Source organism: Falco cherrug, chromosome 6, assembly GCF_023634085.1.
Source record: "Falco cherrug isolate bFalChe1 chromosome 6, bFalChe1.pri, whole genome shotgun sequence".
In the NCBI taxonomy this organism is placed as follows: domain Eukaryota; kingdom Metazoa; phylum Chordata; class Aves; order Falconiformes; family Falconidae; genus Falco; species Falco cherrug.
The window spans coordinates 51,901,800-51,925,934 of NC_073702.1; the positions used below are offsets into that span (position 1 = coordinate 51,901,800).

Consider the following 24,135-nt stretch of genomic DNA (forward strand, 5'->3'; position numbering starts at 1 on the left):
CCAAAGTTTCGATACCTGCTGAAATTCCCATACATCTCTGCCTTCAGATGATGAGCAGCACTGGGGAGGTGACCATACGGATCAGGTGGTGTTGTGAAAGTTTCTGGGATGGAGAGTCTCTCAGGACTGCTGGCGGCACCCTGTGCCCTTTGCTGGCTGCAGCGAGAGCTGCATAGGGAAGGGTTGAGTCTGCAGGCAGGGTGTTTTCAATGGGCTTTTGACAGTGCTTAATCCAAATGGCTTTATGACTGGTTAGTGATGAGTTGTTACCACCTGAAGGAAAACACCCAGGAAGCCTGAAAAAGAGGTGTCCTCTGCTGTTGGAGCAATGGCTGCTCCAAGAAGCTGTACTTGTGAATTACCCTTGTTACTGTCTGGTTGAGTCATCACAAATGATAGACTAGGAAATGTAAGAATTAAATTAACATGTGAATTGTGCCAAAAACCACAGCCCAACCAAAACCAGAACATGTCTGCGGGGTTTTGGGGTTGGTTTTTTTTTCTTTGTATTGTTGGGGTTTTTTTCTTTGTTTTGTTGGTTTTTTACACTGAACCAAAACCTTTTCCGTGCAACAGTTTTTTTGTTTGCTGGCCTTAGGGGAATGCAGTGGCTGTGAGCCATGTACGTCTGTTAGCTTAACAACTTTTAGAGAATTCTTTGATGATCATGTTGTGATAGATGGTAAAAATCCTGGCTATGCATACTTGCTCTTGTTCACCTCTAAAAATAATTTTAAAAAAAAGGGCAGAGGGAGGGACCAGTTTAGTTTTCTGCTTCAAACCTTGGGTTTCCTCTGATTCCTTCATGTTTTTATTATAGAGATGGACTTAAGTATTAAGTGAACCAAAAATGATGCCTTAATCTTTACATGCATAACCTGGAAAATATGAAGCCTATTTACTTGTATGACGACCTCATAAGGGAGAAAATAGTCCGGTTAGAAAATTGGCAAAGCTTATTAGAAGCGTACCTTGTTTCTTTTAGATGGCTTTGTAGAGTGTTTTACGAAATCAGATTTAATCCTCTAAAGTGTGTCAGATGCTAAAATTTCCAACTCCTTGGCCTTGCATTTGCCTACTGATTAAAGCATGGATTAACCTGCAATTCCATTGGTGTTAATGCCTCAATATGTATTGTTTTTCAAATGGTAATTGCTGTTTTCATCTTGGGAAATTTACTTTTGGTCCACATGTGCAACAATGTATGCTGATATTAAGCTTCTTGTTACCTACAAATCAAAAGCGTTCTGTGGTAATGACAGTATCACAATGAAATATAATAATGCCAAACTAAGCAAAGCATTGCATCACTTTGTATTTATGGTAACATGGAATGTTATGGTCAGTCACCTATATAACAACGTTTTTGCCCTTGAATCATCAAGTTGTGACTCAACACCATGATATAAAGTCAGAGCTCCAGACAGGTCAGGCAAACTCCTAGAATCAAATTGCTGCCAAGACTCTGGGCAGGTCTCTGTGATTTACCCTGGCATTTTGGGTTAACCTAAAAGGGTTTCTTTCTTGTTGGTTTCTCTAATCACCTAAGTAGTACAGTGGAGAGATGTCTGAGATTCTGTAGTTCCTGCCAGGGGTTTTATGCATTTGGTTCTGTATAATTTAGCCGGTAATAGCCGTGGTAGTTTACAGTTCTCTGTACTTTGCAGTACTGGCAATTCTAAATGTTTGCTCTTTCTCAAAAGAAACAGTAAGTTGACTTAAAGTATGGTCTTTGATTCTTTGATTTTTGCATCAAATCCTGCCAATTTGAACATGGACTGCCTGTGAAAAGCTTATAGTAATCAAAAGGGAAAACCTTGCATTTCCTATCTGGGCAACATAGAGATACTGACTGTGTGGCATATAGGCAAGTTTTGTTTATGTTTCCTGTAGCAAATAGTCACTGGTGGCAGATCCTTTGAGCAGGTGCTGCAGGAATCTCTCCTCTCTATGTGGTACCAAAAGCCATTTGAGACTCCACTTGAAACAGGCTGGGTGGCTTTTTGGTTTTCCGGTGTTTGGGTCTCTAGGGGTACGTCACCCCACAAGATTTTCCAAATCTTCTTTTAAGTAAAGGTCTGAAGAATAAAACCAGAAGAAACCCCCAAAACCCTACCCAAGTCTCTTGTCTCATCAGGGATGGGGATAGTGTCGTCTTAAGACAAACCGCTCCAAAACAGGAAGACTTGATGACAGCAAGAAAAGCAAATGTTAGCAGTGTGTGCTCCCATTTGCGCACCCCCTTAACCCCCCTCCCCAACCTCACTACACTACCACTGACTTTGCGAAGTGGTGGAAGATCTGTGTATCTACATATGCATTACCTCGCTGGGTGAGCTTAATTTAAATGCAGCCTATTAAATTATTTACAGAAGACAGTTGGCCAACCCATTGTGCTGTGTAGTAGGAGCCAAAGGTCACTTCAGTGTGCCTGGTTGATTCATAGGGTAATCTGATACAGTACTTAGCTTTTTGCCTCCCAGTCAGTGGGTTAAACCTTATACTCTTGTTATGAGTCAGAGAACCATAAGTTTCAGAAAAAGCCAGAGCCTTTGTTTTTAATGGTTTTGAAGAGACTGTGCAGCAGAATCCAGAGGGCTGCAAGAACATCTGCCAGGGGGTTGGGGCGTGTTCTGTAATAGTGTAAATCTGAGTGACAGCTTGAGAGCTGAAATGCTGTACCCTTTTTTTCTTAAGCTGCTTGTCCTGTTGCTAACATCATCTGCAGCCATTAGGGTGTTGTGGCATTAATGCTTATTATTCTTCAGATAGGTGGCATGGTTTTGGTTTTATTTTGGTTTTGTTTATTCCCGCCCCCCCCCCCCCCCCCCCCCCCCCCGCGTTCCTGGCTACCAGCATCTCCTTGAGGTTTCACTGAGCTAATTTTATTTACTATCTCATACATTCAAGTCTATCTACAAATGTGTGGGTTTTGTCAACTTGCATCTTGGTGACAAATCCCATGGGTATTGGGATGGCATGGTATTGCCAACTTCTGTCTGCTTTAAAGGTGCTGCCTTTGCCTTTCCCCCTTCCAGGCTTACTCCCTCCTGGAAGCAGCATTGGTGTTGGTGTGCAGGACAAGCGATTGGCATTGCAGCAGCTTTCAGCAGTGCCTGACTTCTTAAAACCTTCACACTGTGGAGTGCTTTTTCTAGCTGCTAGTTTAAAGAGAAGGTGGCAGAACATAGCACCGCTGGGAGCGAAACCTGTTTTGTGAGCTGCGGCCACACCAGTTGAAGTCTGGTCACTAAAAATATCTGTTCATGCACAGATTTTGTTTGTGCCTGTGCACTTGTATTTTATTTCTTTCTAAATTTACCGCCAGATTACAGGGGCACTAATGTTTTCAGCACACCATTCAGGATGCTTGCAGCATTGACAAGCTCCAGAATCTTTTTTTCCTCTTTCCAAGTCCGCAGAGGTGCACAAGTGCTTTTCTATTTCTGCACGCAGAGTTCAGAAGTTTGCGCTGCCACCGAGCTGACTGAGGAAAGGAGGAGTTTTGCTTCTGTGGTCGTGCTCTTAGGAGAGCGAGCCTATCGTATTTCACTCTAATCCTAAGCGATAGCCACGCAGACTGTTTTATTGTTAGGAGAGCCTTCCTGGAGCTCCTTCACCAGGCTTTTCACTAAGGGAGAGCAGGGCAGCCAGAATGAGAAGGCAGAAGTGTGGTCAGACCATTGTCCCTCCTGAGCTGTACCATGCTGGGGTGTGATCTCTGCCTGCTCTTCCCCCCTCATGGGGTGTTTTTGATGAGCCAGAAGAGAGGACTGAATCACATGCACGCTTCTGGGGAGCGATGCCAGGGAGAAGAGTGGAGCTACGGTTTTTGCTGTTGAGTGGAGAATGGGGTAAACACGTGCTTTAGTGCTATATTCTGCTCAGCTGTTACATGCTTCTCTGAGCTGCTGCAAGGTGCCAGTTTCTGCTGCTTTTCTCCCCTTTGTTTTCTTTGGCAGCTCCCTAAGTGCTGTATCAGAACAGCTTCAGGGGAGCTGTGCTGGCACAGTGACCTACCTCCATGCTGGTGCTCTTTTAAATGCAGTGAGAAGAAACCTGGATGGAAGTCGGATTGAAATTGTTTAGCCTCCCATGAAAACCACTGAGAAAGGAGACAGGAACAATTTCAGAAAGGTCTGTTTGGAACAGAGGCCAGTAGCTGGCTTGAAAGAAAATGAAAAAGGAGTGTGTTTCGAGATCTTTCAAACTCAAACAAAACCCAGGCTCCCTCTCGCGTGCTGTAAGCTGGATAAATTTCTCCTCCTTGTCAAGGCAGACAAAGAGATTGTTTCGCAGCGATGGTGAACTCTCCTCCATGTGTGTGCAGCAGGTAGACGAGGATGATGAGAACTGGACCTACAGGAGCCAGCAGAGAAAAGGTGACTTGCTTTCTCTTTAACCTTTGTGATTGCTGCTGCCGTGTCAGTGTCAGCCCCTGGTCCGTGCTGTTGTCCAGCTGCTTGGGTCCGCTGGGAGCCACAGGTGGGGTAGGAGGAGGGCAGCACAAAAGCCTAGGCACAGCAGCGCTGTGCCAAGTTCTTCTCAGGTTAAAACTGTGAAAGCTTATAGTAATCAACAGGGAAAACCTTTAATTTCCCATCTGGGCAACACAGAGATACTGTCCATGTGGTGTATAGGTAAGTTTTGTTTATGTTTCCTGTAGCCAGTAGTCACTGGTGGCAGATCCTTTGGGCAGGTGCTGCAGGAATCTCTCCTCTCTATGTGGTACCAAAAGCCATTTAAGACTCCACTTGAAACAGGCTGGGTGGCTTTTTGGATGACTGTGTCATGGTCCTGCTGGAAAATTTTAAGTGTCTTCTTTTTTATGGAGGCAGATTGAGATGAGGTTCCAGATGCAAAATAAAAAAGGTGATGGGAATTGCTCCACAGAGAGGAGGAGGGGGATCTAGAATGCAAGAGAGGCAGCTCTGAATGGACTCGTGAAATACTTAAACCTGGAGTGTATTTTATATGAGACTTTTAATAAGTAACTTATTACATTCGGGTTTTTTAATGGATTTTTTCAGGCATTTATTTAAGCATACCGCTCACGTACCATAAATCAAAATAAATTTCAGAAGTTTGCTCCTCTGAGATGGTGAGCTAATGCTACTAGTGCCTTTACTGACTGGTAGGCAGTGGTGTGTGTGTGTTTAAAAATACTTGATAAAGTGATTTGGTTACAGTTTCTCTAGTGCTGCCAGAGCACTAATTTGTTGGTGGGAAGCGTAAGGTTGACTCAATTCTGTTGTAAGGTCACTGTTGTAAGAGCAGGCAGGCTCTCCAAGGGCATTTGAACTTCAAAGGGATTTTTATTTCTTTTCATTTCTGGGAGCAGTCGTTAGCTATTTGACCAGAATTTCAGTTCCAAATCAGAATAAATTGTGGCTCTAGTAAACAGTTTGGATGCAGGAACACTAGTACAGGATGTATATGCTTGTGCTTTACTCCCAGCACGCTATGAGACGATTTGAATCTGTGCTTTGAGGGTGTTTTTTTTAACCCCTTTTGCTGCTGAAGAACTTCCAAAAAGGAACCATTTGCATTTGCAATCAGTGGCTAATTTTTACTTTTGATTGTTGGGACGTTGGTATTGTACAGCAATGTCAGATTCACTTCTAATGATCCACATGCTGTGGATGAGAGGTACAACCTGGTCCTGCTGCTGGTCACTATGTAACTTCCATAAAGTTTCTCATGCTGCCTTCCTTAGCCTGCACTCACGCCACAAGGCAGAGATGGGAAAGGAAGCTTTACTGATGGATTAATGGTGTATTAATTTTTCTGAGTGATTTACATAAAGAGCCTGTTGTATGCATTGGAGGGGGAGAGCAGAATTCCTCCCATAATTGAGCAGCAAGCTATGGAAGTCTCCCTGTCTGCCTATAGCAGAGATGACAGTACGTCATTTTTAAAAGCAAGGTAGAGGAAGGATAGATTATGCAGGGCTTATTTCCCCTTTGCAGGGTGTGATTTGACTCGACTTGTAAAATCTGCCTGGATCATAAATCTAACTGTGTACTTCTGTCTGACCAGGCTCCTCTGCTTGTGGGGAGCTGACAAACTGGCAGGGGATGCCAGGGCTGAAGGGAGTTTGGGTTATATACTCGGGCAGGAGAAACTTGTCATGGCTGCAAGTGTTTCACCCAGGGCTGCAAGTGTTTCACCCAGGGCTGCAAGTCAGGCTTGCATGTTGTTGGAGCAGTGTATCGGTACCTGGCTGAGTTGTCATCTTGGGTTGGTGTTCAAAGGCAAAACACATATGATAAATGAATACTTGTGTTCTCAAATTAACTTGCTCCATTGGACTGTTGTGTTACTGCTTGCCAGCCTTTGTAAAACTGAGGGCTCAAAACAGTATTGTCTTTGGTGCTTGAATTAACCACATCACTTAAAATTAACGCAGACTAGAAAGAACTGGTCTGGAAGGATGGCTAGTTTTATATAGAAAACCAGATTGTTTATTTTAAGTTAGTAATAGTTTTTCAGCTATCAGAGCAATTTTGCCTCCAATTCTTCCTCAGGTACATCAGTAAAAGGGTTAAGCCTGACAAAACACAGGCTCTCAATTCTACCATTTTCTTTGCCTGACTGCACATGTAAAGGCAGGAGTGTTAACAGAAGTTGGAAATGAAGGAATTGTTGTTTTTTCTTTCTGAGCTGTTTCTCTTCCTGTCTTTTTAAACCTCTTATTCTTTTGCCGCTCCATTGCTCTTCCCGGCTCATGTTGCATTCCCACGAGGCTGCTAGGTGACAGGCACAAGGCAGCATGTGTTGCATGGTATTTCACCAGCAAAGTGGCTAATCTGCAGTGGCCGAAAACGGGAACTAGCAAGCAGTAGAGAGCAGTGAGATTGGTTGGATTTGTCAGTTTAAAATGAGCAAGAAAAACAAGAAGTAAACGCTTAACTACGAACCTGGGGCACACCCTGACGTGTGGCGCAGCAGAGCTCTGTTTGTGTGGAAGTCAAGTCACAGGCTGCTGCTTCGCTCTTTGTTTTTAAAAGGCACACAGTAGTGCAGAGGGTTTTGGAACTGGTAGCACCAATTAGACTTCACATCTGATAAAGCAGTTACCAAAACAGATGATAAAAGTTGATAGTAAAATAAAGGTTTGCTGCTTGAAATATTTCTTGCTCAACCTGCTTCCTCCCCAGTCAGCTGAAGGACCTTTGAAATGAGAGCACACTGTAACTCCCGAGTTTCTCTTCTTTAATCTGAATTTTTAGCTCAGACTACTTACTTTTTGGGCTAGCAGGTGTTTTCAGACTGGAGTTCAGTGTTTATTCCTTTAAAAAACACATTATTGAAAAAAGACTGACAGTTACTCTTTGAAACGGAAGTGAAGGTGCTTGTGTGTTCTGACAAGGGTTTCTGACATGTGGAAGTACATAACAGTCATTCATGTGAACCTGTGCTGTTTACCGTGAGTAAGACATAGCAGTTAACTTTGGGTAGAGATAATACACAAATCAGTTTATGGTACAGATATCTCACTGTATTTACTTTGACTTTGCAGAAAATGACATGAGTCACATTTCAGCATCATAACATCTTACAGAGTTTTGTGGACTTTGGGTTTGTTTGTTTGGGGTCGTTTTGTTTGTTTTTCTTCTTTCTTCCTTCCCCATTAGTTTTGGGAGTTAGAAAAGGAGAGCTTGTGACAGCAGCTCTGAGCAGTGCTGCCTTCACGGCTGGTCTTGCTGATCTCACCACCATGCTGGCAGGGATGCAGAGAAGGGGAAGATTTTTCTCTGGTGCAGTTAAATGTGCCTAAGCTAGTGACCTTATTTCTCCTGTTGTTTCCTTCCAACAGTGATCTTCTTGCCAGGTGTTGGAGAAGCACAATCAGCAGTCAGGTCTGGCTGCAGGTGGCAATGCATCAAAAGAAGCTGCTACCCCACTGGGAAGTTTCCCCCTCTCCCCCCAGCTCCTGTCCCTGCTTATTGCTCTGATTTTTTTACCCACTGCCTACATTTCACTTGGTCATTTTCCAACCTTTGTGCATCACAAGGAAGTCAAGAGCCTTGGTTGCTTTTTACTGCAGGCTGGAAAACTTCCTTGGAGTCATTGTTCAGGGAAACCTTGTTTCTCAGGTAAATGTGGTCTTTTAAAGACTAATCAAACCCAGTTCAAAAGCTGGCAGCCACTGGCTCTCTGGTGTCTGCTGGCCAAGTCTGTCCTTAACATGAAAGCATGTGGAATGCCCATTTTTTCCTTGCAAAAAGTCTAAATGTGAAACTTCACTTTAATGCTAAAAGTCCTTTAAATTCGTGAGTAACTACTTGTGGGCTCAGCCTTTCATGTCCTTGTGGCATTTCTGATGGAGGTAATCCTGACATCCGGTGGCAATCTTACCAAAGCTGTCAGTTAAGTTCCTAACCACACACTGCGTATCACGGTTTGAGAACATCATGCTTGCCAAGGCATTAAATTTCCACAAACTGAACAATTAATGTCTTCTGTCACTATAGCAATATAGGTGCTGCTTTATTACAGCAGTAAAAATTATGTTCTTTAGCTATGTCTATACTACCTGTTGTCAGTTTAGTCATATATTGTGTATGCATAGGCTTGATACTATCAGATGACTTTTTCTTAAACGTTCCAGAGGCAGGGTTGGAACTTAAGACCTTTGGCTTTTGTAATATTGAGGAATTTGTATTTTCAGTGCGTCCTGTGCGTCAGTGCATCAGAAACTCACTGTAGAGATTTGCAGCTCTTGACGTTGTCTAACTGCAGTGTCATAGCATCAGCTTGGTCTTTTTCTAAAGTCCAAATGAATTTCTAAGTGTTGGTTTTTTAAGTCATGAACACAGTTCAGGAGGGGATTTCAGGGGCAGAACAGTAATCACAGTTTTTTTAGTAATGAGATATGAGTACCAAGAACTACTAAGTCCCCATAAGCAAGTTTACTGAACCCAGACTTGCTGTTGCTATTCTAATGTAAAAATCATTTAGTAGAGCTTTTTTCTGTATGTTTTTGCACAAGATCTGGTGTTCGAGGGGGGAAGAAGTCATGTCAGTTACTACATAGATAAGGGCCCATAAACCCAAAGGGAGCTGTTAGCAGTTGTAGAAGCGGTAATAATGTGATGGATTGTCCTGTTGGGGTGTGTGTGTCTGTGAAAATGGTTCTTGAAGCTTTGGGCAAGTTCATAAATAATCATTTATGGAAACCGCAAAAAGCATTTGTGTAAGAGACTGGAATAACTCCAAAACAAATATTACATGTTTTATATACCTTTTTATGGAAGACTTTTTTACTTCTTTTTTTTTTTTTAAAGAAATGAGTGTTTTATAGACATGCAATTTTGTAGGTATGAACACACATACAAATTACGTATTTAAGTGGAAAAAATGATGAGAGATTTGATACAAAGGCCAGTTTTCTGTCGTCATACATTTTCCTTTTATATGTTGTAGGTTCTGTGTGCAAAAATAAAATTGGATATAGTTATATGCATTTGTAACAATTTGCTTATATGGTCAAGTTTGCATCAATTCATTTGTGGATGAAACTGTTGCATGTTGTACTTTTAAGGAAGCAGTCTTCAGCTGGAAGCAGAGGTACTATTTAAGTTACTGAGGGATGTACTGTTTGTCTTAGCATATTTGTATCATGGCACAGCAGAGGGTTCTGTAAAACTTTCATGATCTCCAGTGGCAACTGAAACTTTTCATGCTGGTAAAACAGCTGGAGACAGTCAAAAGGCCTGCATTTAACTACAACTTGAAGTAGCAACTTTTTTATGTTTGTACATAAACGCAAATTTAATCATAACTTTTCCTTGTTTCCCATGTCTTCTGGTAAATATTGCCAAAGATGGGGATCTGAAAGTGGTTTTGCTGAGCAAAAAAAAATGGTTAGCTAAAGAAACAAATCAAGTTTAAGACAGACATGTTGATATGTATCATTTGTTCAAACCCACATCTCTACTTTTGCTTTATCAAAAAAACATGAATCCAGCCATCTCAGTTATTTGTTCTAATATCCTTGCCAAATATCAGTCCTTTGTTATTTTTATTGTACAAATAACTTTTATTTAAAAAAAATATTAAAAATTGTTCTTTATTATCTGATCAAGATGTTCCAGGTGAAAACAGAAAAAAGAAAAAATAACTTGGTTATTTAAACATTTGCAGCAGTCCTTCCCTCTTTCCCAGCTGCTATTCCAGTATGCCCATTCCTCTCCAGGAAGCAGTGGCTGGAGAACTGCAGTCTGTGCTAAAGGACACCTCCAAGTAGATATATTATTTTTTTTTAATTTTAAAAAAAATTTCTAGCTGTGGCTGGTTTCACTGTTTATATGCTATCTACTTTAAGGGCCATAACCTTTTACTAATGTAAGTTTACTGTGTTGAAGGGTCTTAATCTCTCAGGGGATTTGGATTTTTTTGTTATGATGAAGGAATTGAAGGGAAGAACACACTTGTACTGTGTTACTCTGAGGAATCAACATGTTAAAGATGATGTCTCAGAAGTCTGCCTTTGTTAGATGAAGGGGCAGTTAACCACTGGTTTTTGAGAACCATGAGGCTCCCTGGGTTGCTGCTGCTCCCAGGGCAGATGCTGGTTCCTTCTGGGCAGCTCTGTCCTTCTATCAAGTGAGACTAGTTTTTACCTTCTGCAGTGCAGCTTTAATTTCACTTTCAGAGTGGCTCCAGTAAGAGTTTTCTTGACTGGTCACTGTAGAAGACCACAGGCTTGGGAAATGCAAACAAACTGAGTAGCACCTGACTTAACTGTGTGCTTCCAAAGTTACAAGGACATTGCAACCCAATTTGTCTTGCAGTTTAGCTTTGACATTTGGATTAGCACTGTAGCTAGAGCAGTGCTGTTCACAGAATAGTGTCCTTTGCTTGCTTCTTTGCACTAATGAAGAAATGCACAGGGTGCACTGATTTTCCTTCTGAGAGTGTACCATTTTGAATTCAGTGAAATGTTTCAAGTTGTATTTCATGATGTATACACTTATATATACTTTCATACACTTCATACACTTCTACTTATTCCCAGAATACTTCTCCTTCCCTCCGAAGTCCAGCTAATCCGTAGGCTGAAAACCTGGGGCAAACGTTTCCACATCAGTAGAGGGACAAAAGTGATGTCTCCTTGACCGTCGCATTTTACTCTTGGCTAGCTGTATGTTACAAAGCTTGTTTCCGGTAAGACATTGTATGCACTGTTTGAGCTGAAACGAGCTTTCCTACAACTGCTTATCAAGTAAAAGAATAAATTAAAATTTTTGTTTCCATGCAGTTTATTAGTCAACTGTTTCGTGAATTGTTCCCTAAAACTGAGGGGACTTTGTCTCGGGTGTGGTCACAGCTCACCATTCTGGCAGGACATTGCAAATATTACAGCTACTTGTTTTTCTTCAATCTCCATTACAAAAGAAAAGAAAGTGAAGTTAAAGGTTAAGAATGTTGTTTAATGACTAAGGTTAATGAATTTTGCAAGAGTATATTTAGCTTCTATTACAATATCTGGAACAATTAAAAAGGGTGGATTTGACAGTTTTTAATTTAAACTGTGAAATAAGTTTTCTTGTGTTTTAGCTGCAGAATCTCAATAAAAATAAAGAAATCAAACTCTAGGTTTTCCATCTACCTGGTTTTTTGCTGACTTTATCTATTAATTTATCTACTAGACTGCCTTTCCAACTTGTAGGTAGAAACCCCTTTGTTGTCTTTTTTTTCTGGGGAATTGAAATGGAAACTCTGCTGTAACCTTACATGTACCTTGTTGTTCCAAAGCCTGTGGTAAAGTGGTCTGTTAAAATAAAAGGCATAGGTGCTTACGATAGCTATGCAAGATGTAATTTCAGCACATGAGGATGTATGGTATGTTGGACACATAACAGTATGGCATATTTTCCATCCCATGAAAAGGTAATTAATATGTACACCCCCTGCTCCTCCTAGAACTTCCATCACATATAGCATGGCAGCTTCTGCTTGGCACTTTACCTCCCTGAAGCAGATGGATTCTCTGGACATTGAGTCTCTATGAACTTGCAGTGTACCGAAGTCGGTTGTGAGCTGTGAATTAAATGCATTGCAACTGGTGTATCATTTGCCCATTCACTCAAAACAAAAACGTGTGAGAAGTGTGTAGAACGCTTTTGGTGAAGTTGCTCAGAAGCTGTCAAATCAAACACCAAAGCAGAGGAACTGAGAATACTGCATATTGCTTGAGAGTAGCTCGCAGAGTTGTTAAATGGAAGTTATCCCTGGTTGTAGTTTCTCCAAGGTAATGCAGGTCCATAATAAAAGTGCACATGGATTTGTGTGCATGTATATTGGAAAGGGGTGGGGAGGCAGAGACATGACCCCTTTTCCCACTTCTTACATGAACTATGGGCCATGTCCATTAACCCTGGTACAGGAGGAAGCTGTGCTTGCCAGCTGGCAAGTCGTGTTTCACAGAGATGGCTGCATGGCTTAGCCTCCTTGCTGTTTCGCCCGGGCTGACACCTGCCTGCTGGGCACCATGTGCCTCGGTACACGTAGCACATCCCTGTTGGTAGGATCTGATCAGATCCACTTCTGTCGCTTGCTGCCGCGCTTTGCTTTTGCTTGATTGCATGTGCAAATTTTCTTACTTCCCCGAGGCTTTGTTTTTATTTTGCATGTGCAGGTGTTTGCTCCCTAACAGAGCATGGATGTTCACAGTCTACATATTTGGCTTACTACTCTGAATCACACTCTTGTAGGTACCTCACTAGTGACTGTATTAATTAAAAAGGGACCTATGGAAAAAACAGGCTCTTAATTTTGGTTCTGTCATTCATGTCTAATTTCAATGCCTGAAATAAGTATAGAAACTAATGAACAGTGGAGGCTGTTGCCTTTCAGAAACTGAGATTTGTTTGTACTTGCTTGTAATTTCCATGGAGTCTTTTGTATCTGCTTTTTTCCCTTGTAGTAGTCAAGACTGTTGAAGAGCTGATGAGTAAGGGTAACTGATTACAGTATACTGCACACTTACATGGAAACTTTCATCCAGGAGTTATTAACTTGATTTTATTAACCTTGAGTAATGCATGTAATGCTATGTACATCAAATATGGCATTTTCATTTCAAAATGAAAATTAGGTCATTTGTGACATGTGGTGGCAGAATCAGGTACGAAATTATACATTTGACTTCTAGCCAACTTGACCTGCTTTTGTGAAGGGAGAAGACCCCTGTGCTCAGCAGCACAACTGCTTCCACTGGGGTACCGGCTGGCTGTGTCATGGAGCTGGACCAACACTTGACAGGGCTTCAGCTCCTCCACAGTCTCTGGTAAATTGTGATTCAGCTGGGACTGTGGGGAAGGCAGCAGATTTATTAAATTAATCAGGTCAAATGAGAAATAACTCATTTTGTTCTCGCTGCTCTACGCTGACACTTCACATGCACGTGCTAGAGCCTCAGTGAAGAAGCAGTTGCATTTCTACCCCAGGGATGATGGCATAAAGTGCCTCAGGGCTGGCTTGAGTTTGTAGTGAGGAAAGAGCTAGAACAGGTGGGATTCAGGAATATTTCCCATTGCAACACACAGGTGAAGCTGTAATAACGTACAAACCACTGTGTCACCCTGCTTGGTGCACGGTTACTGATGATAGTGCTGGTTCAGCTTGTTACCCAAGGAGAACAAATGCCAAAGTGCCAATTCTTGTCCTTTGTTTTCAAGGGCTTGGGTGTCTTTTGGCCCACAGCTTTAAATCAAGAGACAGCTACCTAAAGTACTACTGGTTTTAGCTCAGTATTTCAGTGAACTATTTCTGGTCTGTTAGGTAAGCTTTTTGACAATGTGAATGAAGACAGCTACCCAGCTAGTACTGATAGCCTGCCTGCATGGTTGTACCCCGTAGGTCAGAAGAGAGAAACTGATTTTTCTGTTTGCTGCTTTATGTTTTGCTGGTGTGTGTTTCAGCCTTGGGGAGTTTTTCAGTAAAAGAACATTGCTCTGTATTTGGGAATGATGTGCCGTAATTGTGCATATTTTGGGAAACAACCTGTTCTTTCCTCCTCCTCCTTGTAGGATGGGGCGTAATGGTACAATTGTCTTTGGATACCAGGATGGTAATGGGGTAATTCAGGTGTCCTTCCTGTTGCCCATGATTTTGACACCCCTGGTTACCAGAAGGCGGCCTCAGAGCATTCCTCAGTGGCTTGTTGTTACCAAGGCTAGTGAATTACTGATGGCATCAGTCTGAAGGAGCAAGCCTTTGTCAACCTGTGGTACACCTGCGGCAATTTTCTGGGGCAGTGCACAGGTGACTGGGCAAATGAAAGTGCCCACAAGGGGCTTTTTTCTTTTGTTTTAATAGTAAACATTATCAATAAAGTCCTTTGCATACATTAATCAAAGATAATTTGTCAAAACAATGATGAGGGGGTTTTGTGGGGTTTTTTTGGTGTTTTTTTGGAGGTTTTGGTTTTTTGTTTTTTGTTTTTTTTTTTTTTTAGGAGCAGGTCTTTTAGCAGCAGATTGAAATTACTGGATTGCTTGTTGTTTTCCCAGGCTTTTTTTTCACTTCAGAATTTCTCCTCTAGCCTCTCTTTAAATTTAGGACTGTCAGTCACTGTTTTGGTATAATTAGTTTTCGCCTTGTCATGTGGTAAGCTTCTATACGCTTTTCCTCCCTGCACAACTGGGAATGCCCTCTTTGTTCGACTTCAGTGGCAAAGAAATTCCTGAATGAATTTGAAGTTGGTTACAGATTCCTTTCTCGACCTACAGCAACTCTTAAAAAGATTTTGCCCTTTCTGTGCCCTTTGTCTGAAGAGTAAGGCAAACAAAAGATAAGGCAAACTAATTAACAACTTCATTGTATTTTTCTTCCTCGCTTAAGGCAGAAGACAGTCCATTCCTAAACCCATTTATTTTATTAATTTTAATGCCAAGCACTTTGCACCTGCAGACGGTGCTGTGTTTATAACAGAAGAACTTTTTGTTTGTAATACTTGGAAACTGTAACACAATTTCACAAATGCTGTGTGTAGTATCTGATAGAAGACTCCACCAGTATGGCTATAGCTACGGTAGGAATAGAAATAAAGTTGTTTCATTGAAAACGGTCTTTCAATGAAAAAAAACACCAACCCTCAAACAACCAGACACATAGACCAAGGATTTTACTTTGGCTCCTGAATTTACATATGACTAAAGTGGAACTATGTCCCTCCTTCAAGTAAGAGGTCAGTGCTTCAGGTTTAATTCTCTAGGAAAACCGTTTCAAATGGTTTCAGAGGTTTTATTGGAAGATGGTTGTTTTAGAAATCAGTTTTATTTATAGGCAAATGTTGGGTTTTTTTCCAAATGTTTATATTGGCTCTTAGTTATATTATCTTACATTCATCTTCTTTTATATATATATTAAACTATAGATAAATATATAAAATTTTATATTTATAACTCTTGTATTCCTGTTGCTTAAAAGTGCTTAAAATTAATTTTTGTTCTACATTTGAATATTTGGAAAATTCTGTTTCTCATGCCAGTCTTGAAGGGTATGACAAGGCCTTGTAGCTGTGAATGTAGGAGTGCATGAGTAGCTCTATGCTAGCTGTATCACTGACAATTTGAGAGGTCCATTCGCTACAAGTCACCTGCCTGCATTACTTTCTGCAGGACACGACATGTCCTTTTAGCTCCTCCTATGGTGAATATTTAGCCATTTGCATTATTTGAATTAATCACAGGTTTATTCTAATTATTCACAGTGGATTCTACTTCATAGGACATACTTCCAGCCTGATCATTTTGAGTAAGTTACTTGTTTCATTGTTTGCTGTGACTTTCCCCAAACAAATTTCATTTTCTGTAATAATTTTTTAAATATTTCTTTCCTTCCTCACTGTATGAGGAAACTCTGCCCTAATCAGTCCTCAAGTGGAACAGGTAATACTATCAATTATCACACTATCACACATTATCACACAAATCACACTATCAAATGCAAGAGATAATAGCAAAATATTTTCTCTTGTTTTGGAATTATTTGGGTTTAGTTATCAAAATAATGGTTAGTATCTTTTCAGCTAGTGCTCAGCTTCTGAGTCAATGCTGCCCCTTTAAAGATACACTGGGGCTGACCTGACCTCTCTTTGTCTCCCCGCTTCTTATCACCAGTGGGACCACAGGGCCCGGTAGGCTCTGCGTCTGGCTTTCCTTAGTGCTTGAGCCAACTGCAGACTAAATGGTCTTGGGCTGTGACAACCTTCAAGTTGAAAATTTTGTTTTTACTCCAGCTGTTTTCTTTGGATAGTTTTTCAGGGTGGGCTTTTTTTGTTGTTTGTTTGTGTGTTTTATACACAGTTTGAAAGGGAAATGTGTTGGAATTACTCAGGCTTTAGAAAAAAATATCTCTTTCAATAGTTGGCACCCATCCAGGGTATCAGAAACGTATGTCTCCACAGATCAGTTTGGTTCTAAAAGGAAAAAGGTTTTAATTAGACATCCCAACAGCTCTGCTAGCTGGTGGTCAAAATGGGATGTGCTTTGCTGTGCAACAACATGTGAAGCAAGATAGAAACAGCCTAAACCTCCATCTTTTCTCCATGAGTTGGGCAGGTCTGAGCTGCATTTTCTTTCGTGCTTACTGTAATGGTAGTCTTTAGTAACAGAAAATGGTGTAAGTATATATGTGTTTTCCCTAAATTTATTTCCCTCCATCCTATTGCGTTTTCAGGCTAGGGCAGCTGAGAGAAATGGCACTACTGATGCAATGTTTTCAGCAAGTGAAAAATCACACAGATTTATTTCTTCTCATTGCTCTCAGAGAGCTGATAGAAATTTCAGTGACTTCAGAGCAAGGGAGACAATGAAGGATGTGGTTTGGTGTGTCAAAATTCCTTACTTCATGTGGTTAAAACATTTCTACTTAGAAGACCATGACCAGTCCTTATTAAACAGGGATATACATGCACAGTTCTCCATGTCAGTTGTGTTTTCCTCTATGGAGCCAGTCTGTCGACTAGCATCCAGCCAGTAGGAGCAGTGCCTCTGTGAGAGATGGTGGCAATGGCAGCTGGCATTATCTTCTCTGCTTCTCCCTTCATGGGATGGATGTAGTGGGACATGTTCCTGGAGGCAATGCTTCACACTTGTTGCTGTCTTGTTGTACACAGCTTAACATGTAATGCTTTACACAGTCAGTATACTTTGTAATTTGGCTGTTAGAAGAGATTTCTGGGTTATTTCCATAGAATTCACCCCATTACAATGGGGAAATCCGGTTCCCTAGTGTCACAGACAGCAATGTACACAGAGATGTAGGGTGTTGGAGAACTGGTTCCCTGATGGGACTAGGTATGACATCCTCCAAGTGTCACAGCTGCCGGAGAGGGTCCAGGCACCTGTCTGGTTTCTGCAAATGCCCAGGCAGAAGAGCATCACGTGGACCTCCTGCCTTCCTAGAGGACAAGGTCCACCACCTTTGAGGCACTCAGTGGGATACCAGCCCTCCTTAGTTATGGTGCTTGTAAAGCTGTGCACATGTCTTCGGGGCACTCTTAAGAATCCTGACACACTAAAAAAAGGGAGAGAAATAGATGCTGGACTGCTCTATGCTTGTCTGGGGTTTGGAAACTCCGCTCCCTTCCCAAATCTGTGAATTTTTATTTCATTTATTTATTATTACATTTTTTTTAAGCATTCCTTCTGTCCCAGTGGGCATCAGGAAGGTGGGGAATCTCATTCCAGGGATCTTTACTTTCCTCCCAGTCAGGGTGGGAGAGCAAGCGGATGAACAGGACAGAGGCTATCTCCTGAGGAAGGGATGCTGGCCCCTCCCAGAGGGGTATGTGCCACTGATGTTACATCCCAGAGCAATTTCTGACTTTTTAGCACTTCAGTATGATGTTGCCTCTAAGCTGGGTCTAATTTCATAGGCAATATTATTATTCTGTAGTTGGCTTCCTCTTTCTTGTTTTATTGACAATTTTTCCCACTACCTATGTGCAGAACTGACTGCTGGGTTTTTGTCTTTTTTGTGTTTTTCTACTTGTGTTTGTGGGTCCCCTAGAATTTCTTGTGCCATTACTCAGTCCCCAGTGGTGTGTTCGCAGCTGCTTTCAGTCCCCAGTGATTATCACTGATGTGCTGCTTACTTCCCCTTCCAGATAATTAATGAGTAGATTTAACAAGATTGGACCTTAAAATCCCTCTGGTATCCAAGTTACCTTCCTCCAGTTACAGTATGTTTTTGTTTATTTTGCCTCCAAGAAGTGTTTATTCCTGGAGCCCTCTGAAGAGTTATGGTAGGAAATAGTGTGTGCATGCCTGGAGCACCAGAAAATGGAATTAAGAGGAAAGGGCCCTTTTGCTTCTCAGAGTGTAAGGAGAGCTTTGACATTAGTCTGTATCCTTTCTAGCAGAATTTAAAAGAGAAAAGGCAGACTAAGCTATATAAATGCTGTTTCTGGATTTTGAGCTACTCCACTGTAATGTCTCTGCTTTTCTACCACTGCAGCCTGCTCTTAGCCCACTCTAAAATGAAGCAACTTTTCTTACATGATGACAGGTTCTTGAAATGTGATACTTTAATATCTGACTGGCTAATGGTACTTGGCCACTCATTAGTGTTGCTTCATCTGGGGTCTAAACTGCGATTTTCAAGGTGTCTGGAGCAGGGTTTTTTCTGGAGCTCTGCCTGAAGATAGCATGCATTTCTGTATGTTCTTTATTTTAATTTGGCTTTGCATGGATTTTAGGACTCATGCATTTGCAGATGCAATTCTCGATTGTTCAGCGAGGTGAGTTACCCTGACCCCTACCTTGCTGCCTTGGTCCTTGTATATTTTCACTGTGCAAGGCCAGGCCCTATAAAAGTTAGTCAACACAACACAGCTGCATTTTGACCCAAATATTGCCGATCAGCACAGTGCTGGTGGCAGCTCTTTGTGACCCTTATAAAATAAAGTGCTTGCAAGGTTGTGTTCTTCTGTTCCTGAAGGTCTCTTCTGCAGAAACGTTGTATGTAAGAAATCTTTTTAGCCGCAGCATCTCTGGTGTTGGTCTGGGGAAGCCTTAAGGTGCACAGAAAGGAATATACTGCATTCAGAAAATGAGCACGTTCTCTGGCTTGACTGTGCAGATACACTTGCAAGATTCTTATTAATGAAGCCTGTTGGTATAGATGAAATAGAAAATTGCACAAAGCACTTTCTGAGGTGACCATATATTCCAGTACAGCAACAACAAATAAAAAAAGTCACAAAGAGCAGAGTTAGTAATTCGTAACGAGCAGTCGAGCGGGATTAAAGCAATGTATTTCTCCAACGCTGACCGACTGATGCCCGTAAACTGAACGCCCAGCGCTGAAAAACGGTGACAGATGAGGCAGAACAATCGCCTTCGGGCCGGAGGCTGCCGGGACGGGCGGGGGAGTGCCCGGCTGCCCGGTCTGTGAGCGGCGTGTCACTTGCACCGGCGTTTTCCTCGGGGCCGAGGGGCGGTGGGCGGTGGGGAGGTGTCAGCGCTGCGGCGCAGACCCCAGCGGATTGGGCGGCCGCGGCCCGGGGCCGGGAGAGCCGCGGGATGGGCCGGCGCGGGCCGGCGAGCAGTGGGGCCGGGCGCTGCGGGGGCCGCGGCCGGGAGGCACCGGGAGGCACCGGGAGGCTCGGCCCCGCCTCGGCCCCGCCCGGCGCGGCTGCGGGATGTTCTGCCTGAAAGGTGAGGCTTTGCCGGCTGCACCGTTGCGGCCGGTGGAGAAGGGAGTTGGGGATGGAAATGTAATCCTTTAAAAAAAAAAAAAAAAAAAGTGTATTCAGTGCGGCGATGAAAGCGCGCCTGAATTCGTTCTTCCTTTTGTCCCTGCGAGCAGGGAGCTGGACATCGCTGCCCGGCCTGAATCCAATGGGAAGGTGCAGGGCAGCTCGCCAGACAAAAGGCCGGGCTGGTTCGGTGTGTGCGGGTCTGCGTGCGCATGTCCCATACGCCCGGGGGGCCGGCATCGCGGGAGCCCGTGCGGCGCCCGGGGGTGCCGAGCGGCTGTCCTGGGGGTGCTGCACCAGCGGTTTATTTACCTGTGTTCGGGTTTGCCCCCGCATGGATGAAGTGTCGTGGAGCACCCGGCGAAAGCAGAGAGTTGGTCGTGCTGCCGTGTTGCAGATGCTTGATAAGAAACTCCTGCTGCTCAGCCGGGTGATGCTTACTCGCATTTAGAGATGGTGCAGAGCTGCCCGGACAATAAGAGTTTTTATGCCCAAAGAGATATTTTTATTTTATCTTTATAATTGAGCTTCATAGGAACGTGGTTCTGAAACTAAAAGACTAGGAAAAGCTTACTATTTTTGTTTAGCTCGGTATTTCTGTTTTTATCAAAGACGGCTTACTGCTACAGCTGTTTTCTTGGTGAAGTACAGTTGTTGAAAGCTGACACCGGAGAGCTGTTGTAAGGAAGGGTTTAGGAGTTGTAAAAGAGCATACTTCCCCTGGGAGAGAATACTCATTAAGTCAAATACTCCAGTGCTTATCAATGCTTGGTCGGAGTATTTTTCTTTTCTGTCTAATTTGATTCAAAATGTTGACTGCTTTTATTCTTCTAATGACTTCTATTTGTGCAAAGTTCCCACTAAGGATCTTGATACAGGTGCCAACCATAAATTAAAAAAGGCATTAAAAAAAAGTTCCTTTCTTGCAAATTTCAGACTAGTGAACCAGTGTTTCTAGAGAAAACCTTAATGAATTGTACAACACAATTTGCTATGTAGTGGTTTATCTTAAATAAAATTGTTCCTGTGTACAAAGTAAAAAAACCCGCCTTTAACTGCACAAGAGCTCTTCAATTCACATAATTTTCAACAGATCACTGGAATTTAGAAACAATGAAAGATGAAACTTTTGTTTAAGCATTAACTTAGCGATACAGGGTAGCAGTTGTTGTCTAAATGCAGAGTATAATAGGTAAAAGTTTTTCAATGGAGTTGAGTAACCAGGCCGCTCGAAGACTGAGGCTTCTGTAATCTAGATTACCTATCTGAAAAGTAAGCAAGGAGTAAAGTTTTCAGAGAGTGTTGTATGTGCAGCAAATGAGTTTGTAGAGAAGCAAAATATTTTTGTCTTGCATGATGAAATTGATTTACACTTGCTTTTTTATGACTCTTAAGTTGAATGTGTGGAAAAAGTATTTTCAAAATTATCAGGTTTTGTATCTGAATAAGAAAAGTTGCTAGTTACAAGATGTAAAAGCCCACTTTAGGGCTCTGCTTCAAAGTAGTGAAGGTACTGGATAGTTTTGCTGCATACCAATGTATTTTGATGTAGGTTTTTTTCCTGTTTGCATGCACTTACATAGTTTTATCTAAGTTACTGTACTTTGCAGTATTTTGTTAGTTTGTAGTAGACTTCTCCCTACCTTGAGGAGCAACAGTTGCTGTGTATTACATTATTATGCATTGAAATTCATGCTCCTGAAATAGTCAGTTGGGGCATTATCATTGATAGCCTTAACATGTGAAGGAGAGAAGTTGCTATGCACCAGTCCTTTTCCTGACTTGATGGTACCCTGTGTAGGGAGGAGGATTTTGTCTTTGAAACGGCATGGCATATTGCCCTTCAGGTGCTGGTTTGTTTGGGCTCTGAGGACTTGGGGTAAAGCAGTGTAGTTGTTCAGGTGGTTACCAGTGCCTGCAGTGTTTTTCTCAGCCTGATCTCGATCAGATGAACTGGTCCCAGGTTTGCGTAGGGACTGAGTTGGTGTATTCGGTGGGTGTGGATGTGCTGGGTGTGTGTGGGTTTGGTGATGAAGTCTCTGCTCTAAAACTTGGTCCCTATGAGCTTTAGGGGCCTGCTGCTTCTAATTTTTTCTTTTTTCACGTTGCTGTTTCTGGTTGCTTTATGATAGTCTGTACCATCAGCATGGAACCTCTTGTCACTGTGCCTTTCCCAGCTGCCCCTTAAGACGTTCGGGGGAAAAGAAGTGGTCAGAGCTGGGTGTCTCTGCCCATGCATAGCAGGTGACCCAGCATCTCCTGCTCGCAGGCTGACCTGAGCTCTCTGGCGCTGGATGGCCCACACACCGCAGCAGCCCATGGGCAGTGCTTGATTCTTCAGCATGGCCCTTGAGGTGACTCCCATCGTGTGAAACACAAGTTGTATTGGTGGTTGATCAAAATCAGGCATCTGTTGCAGAGGCAGTGCTACGTGGTTGATGCTGTGTGCTTGTTACTGATCTTTTCGACTGAAGAGGTACTTAAACCTCTGGAAGACTTAAATAAATTTTCTTTTAAAATGTGCTGAAAAATGAGCTCATACTTCTCTAATATCTATCTAGAGTTTCTCTTTCTTTCATAGCTTTTACAAAAGGAGAATAGTACCAAGAAATGCGGTAAAGTAAGCATGTGTGCTTACTGCTTGCCTGCACTTGGGAAGTATTTTCCATCCTTCCTTGTCTTACAGCTGTGGATTTGAGAGGGAAGTCTTTTATACTAATAATAGCAAGAAGTTATGATAGAAGCTATCCGTGAAGAATCCCAGGCATGTGCTGCTTAGCTCCCTGGAGAAGGGTTTCATGCTAGAAATGCAGATTTTTTTTTTGATTTTTTTTTTTTTTTGTGAAAGATCACAGAGCTGCTCACCAGTTGTCTCATGTGTTTTGTGTGCATAAGGACATTCCTTGGATTCCTTTCTTGGCAATGTTCTCATAAAATATCCAATGTTTGAAATCAGAAACAGATTTTCTCTGATGTCTTTAAACAAATGCATTTTCCAAGTCGAACTAGGCAAGTAGAAATTTCTGCAAGTTGCTTTTTTTTTCTTTCTGTTTAAAGTTTTACTTTTTTGTGTGCATAAAAGGAGGCCAAAATGAGGGAGGGGACATGTAGTAATGTAAATGATGGAATCTTGTCAAAGTGAAGATGCCTGACAGAATTTAATGAGTTCAGCTTATGCCTAAAATGGATTGTGTGGCATTTGTTTCTCTGACTTAATTTCAATTCTTTAATTTGTCTCAAGAGTTGTGTGTAATCACAATGGGACTCATGAGTCATACTCATTCTTTTTCTAGTTTTTTTTTTCATATGCATTACTTTAATAGGATGAGTAACTTCGAGGACATTTCTTATCTGTAGTTCTTCAAAATATAAATGCATTTTGAACAAACAGAATGAGTACAAATGAGAATTAAATATCAAGCATATGACTGAATTTAAAAAAATCTACTTCCGAAAGAAGAGCTCTGTTCTTTTTCTTTATTTCTTCTGTATTTTATGGAGTTCTGCTTTCTACGGTGCCTTCTTCAGTCTCTTGGTTTTTGCCACTGATTTTCTTCTCCCCACTCACGTGAATGGCTCCCTGCTTAGTCTCAGATGCAGCTGGGGTCTGCCGCTCACTCTGCATCAGCTGAATGAAACTGTTCACAGTTAAAACTGTGAATCCCTGACGTGCCAGGAGAGCTGCAGAGAGCTCTGTCAAACACAGTGCATTCACATGCTATGGAAAAAATCAGATTTTACTTAATTACTAGAGAAATGTTAGTTTTTAGGACTGGTTAAAGTTTGAAGGTTTTTGGTTAAATGACAACTTTATTATCGCATGCTGAAGGAAGGAGAGGTACAGAGGTGGGGAAAGATATGTCTGTGGCTGAGCACAGCTAACAGCATCTGGCACAGGACTGGCCTGTCTGTGTCAGGCAGCAGTGAACGGGAATCACTTCTAGCCGTGCCTGGAAGTACAGAATGGAATTGAACATAACGGAAGGAAGATTAAAAGTCTGGATAATAACATTTTTGTTGAAGTTAGCCAGGTGCTCAGAAATACTGAAGATCGCCATGTAGTTCTACTTTTTTTCTCTTAAGTATAATTCAACTACTGTCCTGTTGTATAATGTTGTACTTGAGCACCAAATAAACCACTGTTTCTGCTTGGATGAATTTACAACCTAAATACACTGGAAGGGGGCAGCATATATAAAAGCAAAGTGAATTTCCAAAGGCAGCAGAGCATCTGGGTGTCTGAGCTGCGGCCGTGCCCGCATTGCCTACCCCACTTGTTTCTTGCCTCTGTTTGCAGCAAAGGGGGCAAATGGAAATCTCAGAGAGTACTTCTGCTGTGCCGGCCCATTGGGGGAGAGTGGCATACCCCAGCTTTTGTTTCTGTGGTTCAGAGATTGCCCGTAAATACATTTGTTCAC

General features: G+C 42.1%; 1 protein-coding gene across 9 annotated transcripts in view; it reads left to right on the top strand.

The window, feature by feature from the left end:
• NHSL1 (NHS like 1) overlaps positions 1–24,135 on the top strand; it is a 182,236-nt gene that overhangs the window by 72,954 nt on the left and 85,147 nt on the right. The window contains exon 1 of one of the 9 annotated variants that reach the window (XM_055714190.1): positions 3,585–4,382. The exons of 7 other annotated variants lie outside the window; for them this stretch is intronic. In XM_055714190.1, the coding sequence (XP_055570165.1) occupies positions 4,178–4,382 (205 nt within the window). In that variant the 5' untranslated portion in view covers positions 3,585–4,177. Of the gene's footprint in view, positions 1–3,584; positions 4,383–24,135 lie in introns of those variants that run through there. One more of the 9 variants, XM_055714191.1, reaches the window with a different exon arrangement.